Consider the following 12,490-nt stretch of genomic DNA (forward strand, 5'->3'; position numbering starts at 1 on the left):
CCGATTAGCAATGTTGGCTAAGTACGGTGCGAAAGAAGTTCAACAAGTCTCTTTCGTATGTGGATCAGGCATCGCGTTATTATATGTTGTATGGTCTGTTGTGGATGAACACAGTCGCACACTGGAGCATTTTTATTTTACATCAGGGATTTGCATCCGCCATGGTTTGTGCGAGGGTGGAACATGAACTTCGTGCAAGATCAAAACCAGGGATCTTCTGCGCTTAAAGTAAAATATATAATCACTTGTAAATGTCAAGCACTGTCAATCCACTGCTGGATGAAGGCCCCCCCCCCACGCCGTGTTAGCTGTGGGGGTTGATTGACCATACTTCATCATACTGGTAAATGAAGTGTTGGTTGTAAAGGAGTGGCAAGGGCTCAGGACCGATTAGGATATCACTCTCCACTATGTGAGTCATGGCCAGGAATCAAACTGATGAGAATGGAGTTCATAGCACAGTGCCGCTAATGATTGCGCCACAGCTCCACGCATAAAGAAGTTGCAACACGTGCATATAAACATGCATTTCGCTTCTGCACAAGGAAGGAGCAATGATGTGTATGCCAATGGCTAGTGGGCTGAAAAACGCAGTAGGGAGCAGACTATTAAGGGAAAGGCTTAAACAAATCCAATCAACAAAATATAAGTGGTCTTTTGAGGAATGTGAGGAATCTAATCATGTTCTGTGTGCGGCCAATCGTGAAGCTGCTACATCGCTGCATGTGGTGCTTGGATTTTCAGACTTTAGTTATGACAAAGCTTACATGTTGCTAATTAGGGATGGAAACCAGACCAAGTAGTTTGCACAAAAAAAGGACACTCGTGGACCTAAATGAGGCGTAATTCTCTAAGGTCTTTTCATAATCTTTTTCGCATTAGATCCACAAAGAGATTCAATTTAAAATCTACCCTAAGGAACCCAATGATCCAGTGTGTATTCAGAAAAGGAATGGCCTTTAGATAAGGTAAATCGCATAAAAATACTGTTTAAGAACTGCTGCATATATATTACATTAACATGAATTATATCACTTTAAAATCTGACATTAAACAAAGTAGAAAATATTATTTACAGTACATATCCACATCATTGTCTGAAAAAACTACATTTTTAGATAGAAGCCATAATCGGGATATAATTTGTTTGGGGATTTTGTAAGGTGAAAAAGGCATTTTCTTTAAAAGCTGCTAAATATTGTACTGTCCATTAAACAAAGTGAAACAGGTTTCAACTTCTTCAGAAGTTGAGTCAACCTGGTTTTGCCATGGCGAGATGACTCAAGGATTTTGTAACATCTGACAACGGACAACTATGTCAGTGGCTTTTAACTGCTTCCCCCCCTCCATAACATTCCACAACCCTACGAGCGGCGAAGACTAAAAATAAAATAATAAACTATAAAACACATTCCGGCGGAGGGGGCTGGGAGGAACGTTGGTTGCTCGGTTAGTGGCCAGGGTCAACAGGTGGTGTATTCCGCAAATATGCCCGACTTTGAGGGCGGGCACAAGCCGGCGTGAGTAGGTTAAACGTTGAGTTTTATAAGGGCACCACGGGGTGACCAGCCCCACCCCGCCCAGCCCCACCCCGCCCAGCCCCACCCCGCCCAGCCCCACCCCGCCCAGCCCCACCCCGCCCAGCCCCACCCCGCCCAGCCCCACCCCGCCCAGCCCCACCCCGCCCAGCCCCACCCCGCCCAGCCCCACTCCGCCCAGCCCAGCCCCGCCCCGCCCCGCCCCGCCCCGCCCAGCCCCGCCCCGCCCCGCCCCGCCCCGCCCCGCCCAGCCCCGCCCCGCCCAGCCCCGCCCCGCCCAGCCCCGCCCCGCCCCGCCCCGCCCAGCCCCGCCCCGCCCCGCCCAGCCCCGCCCCGCCCAGCCCCGCCCCGCCCAGCCCCGCCCCGCCCAGCCCCGCCCCTCCCAGCCCCGCCCCATACGTGGAAAATGGCATGCCTTCAATTAATTGTGGCTCAAATTAATTTTTCAAAAGAAACACTGGCAGAAATGTTCCTTTAAAAGAAAATAAATAATGAATAACAGTGTTATTCCACAACCCTGTATTAGTCTCTAGACCACACACAAGAAGCTATTATTGATATCCTAGTGGATAAGTCTTTTTTTTTTGCTGAAGCAGCTTTCCAGGCCTCCACCAAATGATTTCATCCTATGTTGGTTGAAGAATCCCAATTTTGAGGATTCAGGTTTGGGGGATTGTTTTACTGTACACCAGAAGAGCCGTCATCTTTCCTAAAGACTTGCTTTCAAACTTTGTGCACTCAATTGAACTGCCACGACAGAAACGCAATTCACATGCAGAGCTTAAACACACAAGTTGTCACGATTAGATAAAGGTTTTCAAAACCACCATCCTCACGACCCTGCAAGGGGTCCAACCTTTATACGTTTGTTCACCTTATCTGTTCAAATACAATTTAAGTCATTACATGCTGCACATACCTGATGATTGTTATATATGACTGGAATGCAGTGCCAAATCAAATCAAATTAAGAGCTGTATCTCACTGTGGAACACACGATCTGTATCTCAACTTGAATCACCATTCTATTACATGAGATATGTTTACCATTCATAAGGCGTGTGCACTGTGTAACCACTTAGTTTGTACTTGGACAGCATTCGTAAATGTTGAAAAGTAGATGAGTTATAAGGTATGGAATTTGAGAAAACTGGACCTAAACAATGACATTAATATGAAACATCAATTATATTGTGATAAACACAAACCCCGATACAGTGTCAATATACTATACTGTATTGCATAAACCTACGTTGTCTGAAACCATAACCATCCAAAAACATTGCTTTTTGTTTCAATATTTCACAAATCAATCAAATAACTGGGAGCCTTGACACAGACACACAAAAGAGTGGATGGGTACAGACAGTGATTGTTGCTCTACCAGCATTCAGTGTATTAATGACCAGCATAGTGAGGTCCTTGCAGCAAGAGAAGTGACTGAGCATGCTAAAATTAGAAAAACCTTTTTAGGCAGGTCAAAAAATATTCACTCTAACAATAAATATGCTTGTTTTGGCCGTTTCAAAATGTGTGGCTGCAGGTTTGTTTCAAAATGAAATAATGGACCATATCTAGCCCATGGGCCATAGGTGTCCCACCCCTGCATCATGATGTAAATTCAACATACTGCAGTTGGAGTACATTTTAAAAGAAAAAAAACTTGCGTGGCATCCAGCTGAACAATATGCCGCCATGCCATTGTTAAGGTATATGTGCCTTCGAGTTGGTCATCCCACAATGCAGCAGTGGAGCAATGGTTATCACACTGTGCTATGAACCTAGCAAGCCAATGTCGATTCTCGCGCACGGCTAAGATCAATGAAGAATTTATGAACTAGTCCTGGGCCTCCTCTAAGTGGACTCAGCCTTAAATGAGTGCCTGGTGCCGTGTATAAACATTAGCACTCGCATGGTACTGGCCACCCCATCCCCTCGTGTGCCATTCCGGCTGTAAGAGGTGCTTGCTAACATCACTTGCCCCCGAACAGTCTGTTAAAGGCTATGTAAGGAGATCTGCCTTTTTTGGTTCCACATTACAAGCTGCCTTACCAATCAGCTGAATTCAATAACAGGCGCGAGTTTAAGTTTCAAAATGGGTCGCGGAGCATATCTTGATCTCGTATCAACTCGGGCCATTCACTTTATTGTATAATAATAAAAAGTTATACCCCTTTGACATTATGACAAGGTGAAGACGGTTGCACACATTTCAACATTGGGATCTCATTAATGTGCACTAGTTCTTATTAACAAAGGGCTCTGAATGAAACATTTTGACAGCCCCAGACAGCCTACGCGTGTCTGAACAACGTACATTTTTAGGTTTCGCTTTCCTTGAAGCAAAATGACAAGTTAAAAAAAGAAAAAGTGCCCGTGCTGTACAAAATAAGCTGTTGCACTTGTGTTGGGAGAATTTATTGGAAGAAAAGCACCAGAAAAGGTCCAATACAGTCGCGACTGCTAAAACAGGAGCTCGTCCCGCGTGTGCACTCCACCTTGCTGATGACACTTACGAGGGTTCAGGACTGTAGGACATGCCGTTAACAGGCAATGCAGACTCCAACCTTGACTCATTCCCATCTCCTTGCTTCATCAGGCCATTACCTTTCATGTCCATCCCCTCTCCTCCTTCCACTGGTTCCAGATTGTTGACCTGCGGGGGAAAAAAAAGGGGGCAAACACCAAAGGTAATGATTAAAATCTTTCTTGCCTTCTCATTATTAATGATTCACGAAACACGTCAGTGCAACACATCAAAACGTCTAACAGTCTCGAATAGATTCATTTATTTGGGATGCTACCCTCAATTCTAAGCTGCACGACGAGTGCCACTATTAACTGCATTCGAAATCTGCAAGCAATGCATCCCACATGATAATTAGGTTTTGTAATATCTCAATACTATTATTGTAGTGTGATGAATCAGAATGTTTTTAAAAAGCATTTCCAACCATTGTAAGAAATTGCTTACTGCATTCTGGACCCAACTCAGTCTAAATGTCAAAGCCCTAGAACCTATTTTATTATGTCTTGAAAATGACAGCTTGGTGTTGATAACAGGCAAACCACATATGTTGAACGTCAATTGGACTATACATGATATACAGCATGATACCTACTATAATCACCCAGGAATGTCTGTCCTTAATGCTCGTGATGTCACTCCACATCGACCAGCCCCCCCAGACCCCTCATTAATAATCATGAGCAGGTGATGTTAACCCCCCTTTTCCTGATGACGACCGCTTGTGTTGCGATCGAGACGTCGTAGTTTTTTTTGAACCCATCTACGTGACTTTACCGAAAGACCCAAAGAACAATGGATTATAACCTTAAAATGAAATAGGTCTGTGTCACCGCGCCCTTACAAACTGCACACGCATTAATGCAATAAATATCGCGTCACGGTCTGCTTTTCACTTGCAAGTTTTAGATTTACTGCAATATACCCGTCCTTGGACGGGCAAAAGGCTAGTAGTTCAATATTTTCCCTACTTTTTTAACACTCCATAAACTGTCACCAATTATCTAATTAAAATGAGAAATAAACATAATCCACACAAATCAAAGAGCAAATAATCGTTTTATTCATTTTAGTCTGGGGGCTACTTCTGAGCAGCATTTGCAATAACGTCTCTAATTTTTTTCGAAACATTTCTTGTTCCATATGTACGCGTTAAAATAAAACCTTCGAGCAAAATCGGAATCTGCTGCCGATACAGTATCCTGTCTTTTGTGCTCCTCAAGAGCACTTAGAAATGAGAGAAAAAATGAGGGCATTCAAGTGAAAAATCGCAGCACTACCACATTAATTGTCAGTTCATGTGCATCTCTAAAAGCACCACGGTATTGTTTGGTTAAGTGTACCATATTGTGCAAGCTGAAAAGTGAGCAATGTTGTCTCCAACGTGTGATGTTTTATCCCATTGTAAACAATGACCATTCAGATATTGCTATGCTTTACACAGCAGTCTCCATATATTGTCGATTTCGGTCGTTTGCAAGGTTATTGATGAATAACAATTGACAGAGAAAATGTGTCAAAATAATATGGAACAATTTCTGAAAATACTTAGGAAGCATGGAGAGATGTATGCTTGGAATTACAATGAAACAGGAAGACGAACGGGTGGATCAAAGAACCAACACATGTAAGACATCCTGTTGACTGTCAAGTGGGTTTGGGAAGGACACATTGCTAGAATAGGTGCTAGCCAAAAGATGAGCCTCGTGATGGAATGGCAGCCACAGGTGGTAACACTGCTGAGAGGATGACCGCTAGAGACAGTAATGAGATGAGATTATGGGCAGGAGCAAGATGGATTGTGGGATTACAGGAACCATGAAGGATACAGAAGATGTTGGATTGCCTTCATAGAGTCGTTTAGAGAACATAGCTGATGAGCTATCAACTGTGGTTACAATTAATGAATCAGAAGTTTGCTTAAAAATCCTACTGATCCCAATTAAATGTTTCATACTTGCAACCGATATGCGCTAAAATAAAGTAAACATATTAACAAGCTGGCTGCAGCAATAACATTTATAGCATTGCAAATGCAGAGACTGGGGTATTGATTGTAATCGACATTATGTATACAGCAACCCCTACTTATAATGGACATGAAGGGGCATGAATGATTCACAGGAGAAAGAGTTTAGACGAAACATTTTAATCCAATCCCTTTCACTAATAAAATAAAGGGACACAATTGTTTTTTTGTAAAGATAAGAGCTATAACTAAGTTTTTTAATGAGGTATTATTGCGTGTTGTATTTAATTAACATGCACTGAAGTAAAATATACATTTAAATAAGTAGATGATTTTTTTATTATTTTATTTTCTACCTACGTGACTTTACCGAAAGAACCAAAGAGTATGGATTCCTGCAGTCACGAAAGCTTCAAATCCAGATTAGATGAAATTTCATTATTTTTCGTTGCACAGCTATCCTAAAATCCTAAAAGCACCATGTGATGCTGAATGTACAAAGTACACAACGGTGTGGAACCAACATAACAGAAAAATTAAGAAAGCATGCCTAAAAAGGCTCAATGACTTATCGACACCAGAACAAAGCTACTGCTTACCAATTACCACCAATGTCCTTATGATGAATCTTAAACAAAAACTCATTTAGAATTTAATGTGCATTAAATCTTGTAAATATCAATTACATACTTTGGCAACCATTACAAATGTATTGTGTCAAGGTCACCTGATAGTGGAGTATAACTTGTGTAATTTTTTTTTTTACAATAGTTACAAATTATATTGGTCTAACGATTCACCCCTTGGCGATTTGATGGACTGTCGTGATTCACCGTACTGTTTCGATTTGAGAAAATATATATTTTTCATTTACACTTACAACATATACGAATCTAAAAACAAGGGATTCCAGACAATGCGATGGACACACTGCAGGCTGATGAATACATGTTTTTATATATAAATGTACGCGTCGTTCTACCCTTAAATGTCCAGTCTTAACTGTAAGGTGGCGGTGTAATAATTTCTCATTGCTAATTTATGTTAGCTGCTGGGTCATGTTTTGCATCGATTGCTGCCATAACAACTTCTCTCCTAAGGAATCACTTCAATTCGAACAACCCTGCAACCAATTTGGAGCACCAAAAAGTAATGAATCCCGACAAAGCTAAATGAAAAAGAGTACATTATCAGGATACAAAACGGTAGCAACATACAGATAAGGCTGGTAAGCGAGAGGGGAAAAGGGAGGGGGGAAAGCATGTGAAATTATAAAGAGCGAAAACTACGCAAATCTGAAGCATAACTAACTCCCCCCCACCGCTCAGGCGCTCCTCAGCAGATGATGTCCAATCCAGAGGCGATGGGAGGAAATTGGGTGTGGACGCTTGAGAAGTCTCCATTTACATGAGATAAATCTTTTTTGCTAAATAAAAAAATTGTTTCGCAAAAAAAACCTTGCCATACCTTGACCATACACAACGAGCTCCGTGCCACAGACAGCAATTTGCATTTGCTCCAAGCTTAAACAATTGAGCCGGTGTCCTGGTAAAATTTGATAACTCGCACACATGAATGTTGTAAGATATACCCATGCCCCATCTTCATTGAAAAACTGTACAACCCACTTTTGATCGTTGTTGTTATATCACCTCCACACATATGGATGCACAATGGATGAATCAGAAGAATGGAAACCAAAAGGAATCCAGCAATCGAAATATTAGAGAAAGGTGACAGAGGCAAGAATAGTGGGGAGTTTTTCAATGTATTATTTACTCTGAATCTTAAGTGTTGCTATTGTAATATATCAGTTTTAATTAAATGTATTTTTTCTGGTAATGGTTAGTGTTTACAATTAAGATGTATTGTCACAGTAGGTACAATCACATTTTCTTAATGTTTTGTTTCAATTGCGCATGTCAGGCTTGTACAGGTATCTCTCAATTTACGAACATTCAATTTACGAAATTTCGTGTTAACGCAATTGACAAATTATAAACAATTTTCGAGTAACGAAATCAAATTTCCGCGTGAACGAAATTTCACATAGCACGTGTAATGAGATCAAACAGTAAGCACATGCGAGATAGCGTCATCCATCCGCGAGTCACAGCATCCCTACAGTGCAACAATAACGCCTCCACATCACTCCTTAAAAGGTTAATTATTTTTGTTTTAAATAAATTATTATTCAATCGTTTTAATATGCATGTTCTTTATTGTTAATTTTGTATTGTGAAAAATTATTGTCCGAAGCGGACAGCTCGATGCATGTGGCAACGTGTGTGAACATTTGCATTGTGCGTGAGCATGTTGAGTACTGCATGCGTTGCATCACACAAAAAACATGTGTATAAATCGTTCTCACCGTCGATTAATTCACGCCATACTACCATCCAACCAATGCAGCACTCACCCGTAAGCCTACCTATCTTAGCAATGTCAAACTGCACATAGCCGAAACATCAACCCCATGTTCTGAAAAAGGCCACATTAAGTAAACCGTGAACAGCCTAAACCAGAGGGGGGCTACTTTCGCCGATAAGACAGCAGTGTGAGCCGAAACATCAACCCCATGTTCTGAAAAAGGCCACATTAAGTAAACCGTGAACAGCCTAAACCGGAGGGGGGCCACTTTCGCCGATAAGACAGCAGTGTGAGGCCAGCCACACATTTTAAACCATTGGGGTTTGACAGCAGCAAGATGAGTGTTCTCAAATGTGTGCATTGTGAGGGGCCGCACTAAAGGCCACCAGGGGCCACTAGTGGCCCCGTGGGCCTTGCAATTAAGGACACTGGCCTCAACACTCGTTCGATCAAACCATGTTTGGCGAGGTTTTTCTGGACTGTAATGTTTTGGTTGAGTCGTTGACAAAAAGCCTCTCTTGAATTAAGACTTGAAGGTTCATTGGGTTATCACCTGGTTAAAATAAAGTCAATCGATATCAATCTTGTGCAGGTAAAATTGTATTTTTAAAGTAAAAACCTCGCAAAGGGATGCACACTACTAATTCTACAGCATGACATTTTTGATGCAAAGCATTGTCCAAAATTTTGCCAATAGGTTAATGACATTTTGCTAACACCCAAGCTGTGTATTTAAACTCAGTTGCAGAAAATGATAACCTTGCATAAAAAGCTGAAAACAGTCATTCAAGAAATGTGCCCCGCTTCATGCACCATACTGGGTACACTGGTGTTTCTCCCACCGCCAGAAGCGCTTCATGCCACAGCAAGCAAGGGAAGAGCAATAACATGCTGACGGCTTTAAAAACCTATCCAATGTGTACCATTCTACTGGCAGATACAGCCTGTTCTATGTTCGTCAATGTATTTAAACCACGCCCTTCGTATAACTTACAATAGTCCTTTCTGATCGTCAAGGTAAGGATCCCCTTTGTAAGTCTGGCAAGATTCCCCAAGGTTTAAATCGCAACTTGGCAGACTACAGTAATAGGTGTACCGTATATAATACGCGCATACATATAGTCCTTTTGATTTAAAGCTTTCGTGATTGCAGGAATTCATATTCTTGGTTCTTTCGGTAAAGTCACGTAGAAGGGAAACAATAAAATAATAAACCACAGCAAGAAAAAAAATTCTTGCTGTGGTTTTCACACCTGATGATGATTGCTTGTGTTGCAGTCGAAACGTCGTGAGAATTTTATTGTTTTATATTTGTATTATTTTATTGTTTCCCTTCTACGTGACTTTACCGAAAGAACCAAGAATATATATAGTCCTTTGTCAATCCACTGCAGGATGAGGGCCTCGCCACGCCATGTTGGTCGTGGGGATTACATGCCCATGGTAAGACGCAGGTTGGTGAAGGCGGGCAATAAAGATGTGAGATCATAGAAGTATAGTGCTACAATGATTTTGCTACACTGCCCTCAACGTATAACACCCTCGCAGACTTTGTTACATGGGCGTTGCCCATCCAAGAAATATGCAGGCTCAACCCTAATTAGCTTCACATCTGATGACACTGGGTGCATTCTGACTTCTGAGTGATTTGGTTATCGGGTCTAATTGAGACACTGTATATAGTCATAATAAAATGTAATAAGCAATACTCTTTGGTTCTTTCGGTAAAGTCACATAGGTAGAAAAAGAATAGATCACGATGTTTCGATCGCAACACAAGCAATCGTCATCAGGTGGGACAACCACAGCAAGAAAAAAAACTGCTGAAGTACTTCTACTAAAGTACTTCTATACTTCAGCTGTTTTTTCTTTCTGTGGTTGTCCCACCTGATGACGATTGTTTGTGTTGCGATCGAAACTTCGTGATCTATTATTTTTCTACCCACGTGACTTTACCGAAAGAACCAAAGAGTATGGATTTCTGCAGTCACGAAAGCTTCAAATCAATGTAAAAATCAAGTTCAAACACATAGGCTTTCGTGATCGCATAAATATATCGTAAATGTGTCATTAACCCACCACCACCTGACACAGCCAAATAGTATGGTTTGTCAGGTGAACAAACTGTGTGTTGGAGTAAAACCACAACATTTACAATTAGCCAATAGCCCGTCCAAGGATGGGTGTATATTGCACTTAATCTGAAATATTCAATCGAAAATAATGAACTGCTCATGATTATTAATGAGGGGGTGGGGGCGGGGTCCACATGAGTGACGTCATCAGCTCATTATTGATGTGGGGGGGAGCTCCATGTGGAGTGACGTCATGCGCTCATGTTAATGAATGAGGCAGGGGGGGTGCCCCATGTGGAGTGACGTCACCCGCTAATGATTATTGATGGATGCCGCACATCATCCGCTTATTGAGGGGGGTGGTTGCCCCATGTGGAGTGATGTCACCAGCTCATGATTATTAATGAGGGGTGCGACATGTGGAGTGACGTCACACGCAGGACACATTCTTGGCTGATTATATTAATAATTTCAGTACATTATGCGACCTAACCCAAAAACCTTTATTATGCACGTGTAAAGATTACCTTATTAACTATCTAAACATGCTATACAGGAGTGAGGGACACACTGGGGAAGGGAAGAGCCAAATGTTGGGAATACATGGGATACAAAAACGTTGCACCATGGCCTCAGGAAAAAAATAATCCCAGAGTAGGTGGGCCAATGGAGCCAGGGCAGCTTGCAGCCTATCAAGTTTGAGAACAGGCAGTTCAGGCCCGAGGCCAAAAAAGTCAGGGCAGGAGAAAATGTCAATATTTCTGCTTCCATAATCGGCTTTAAATTTTTAAATGTGTTTATGCATACGTAATGCAACAAGTAAGCACATTAAATGTGCACATTAGACTTCGTGACATTTAAAGTGGACATGAGTATAATACACATACACAGTGTGACATAAATGTCAGTTTTGCAAACTCAACTCTTGGTGTTGAATTTCAATGCTGACAAAGGTGGCACCGAGTGATGGTGCTTTCTGAATCCATTCTCAAAAGTTGACTCGAAGTGCCTGAAATTTGTTTTACCAAAAAACCTTATCTACTCATGTGTGGCAGAATTAGTAGGAATTGACATGTGCTCATAAAACAAGTTTCCCTCCTATGTAAACGAAATTGTCTTGCTGTGTAACAACATTTGTGGTTTCTACCAAGCACTCACATGGATTTCCACCTCAGAAAATGTATATCGCTTTATTGGCATTGTGGATTTCAAAGCTTTTCTGTATTACTCATTATGTCATGTAACAAGACTTTCTAGCAGTTAGCAATGTAAATTCTGCAAAAAACATTAAATGTACCTGGAGCATTTGTGATCTGCCTTTTATATAAAAACAATTCCTCTTGCACCTTTTGTAGAACAAAGTTTGAACTGGCAGTTGTAAGCTGATTATTTCAACTGGTAGTTAAAACTTTGGAGTTTCTACAAAATCATGCATCTGCTTCATGGAGGCGAGCATCATAATATCAGTGAGCTCTTTACAGAGTGGGGCTATAATGACTTGGTGGAAATGCCACACCAAACTCCAATCAGTGGAAACATTCTGCCATGCTTAATGGATTGCTAAATATTGTCCAAATGTAGTGCAAAGTATACAGTGATAAATTGTGGAGCAGAAATTTTCATACAATAAATTCCAGCAAAACTTGAACTAGATCCCAAGCTTCGACTCCAATACAATATTTTTTTTCATCTGAAAATATCTACCATTTTACATGGAAAAACCAGGTGAGACTAAGCATATTACAATTTGTATATAGTATATTGTATTCATTGTCACAAATAGTATTTGTATGAAGAGAAACAAAACCATAGACCGGGTAAAAATATGACTGATACCGAGCCATTAAAGTGCATTATTTCAGAATAGTTCTTCAATGTATGATTGGGCTGTACAACTTAAAAACATGTCGGAGACAATAAAAAGCACAACCGCGAAAACGTGCACAGTCGAACTCTGGAAGTCTCTCACATCCCAGTCCCGTGACTTGCCACAGTCAGTACCGCCTTCCCA

At 41.3% G+C, this 12,490-nt stretch overlaps 1 protein-coding gene across 1 annotated transcript in view; it reads right to left on the reverse strand.

Moving 5' to 3' along the window:
* The window catches only part of LOC116956002 (occludin), a 53,517-nt gene that overhangs the window by 24,255 nt on the left and 16,772 nt on the right, over nucleotides 1–12,490 (reverse strand). Inside the window, exon 4 of the mRNA XM_032977433.2 lies at nucleotides 4,055–4,194. Within this exon, the coding sequence (XP_032833324.1) occupies nucleotides 4,055–4,194 (140 nt within the window). The remainder of the gene's footprint in view (nucleotides 1–4,054; nucleotides 4,195–12,490) is intronic.

The sequence above is a fragment of the Petromyzon marinus genome, chromosome 1 (genome assembly GCF_048934315.1).
Source record: "Petromyzon marinus isolate PM22_M1 ecotype Great Lakes invasive population chromosome 1, UKy_Petmar_22M1.pri1.0, whole genome shotgun sequence".
Taxonomy (NCBI): domain Eukaryota; kingdom Metazoa; phylum Chordata; class Hyperoartia; order Petromyzontiformes; family Petromyzontidae; genus Petromyzon; species Petromyzon marinus.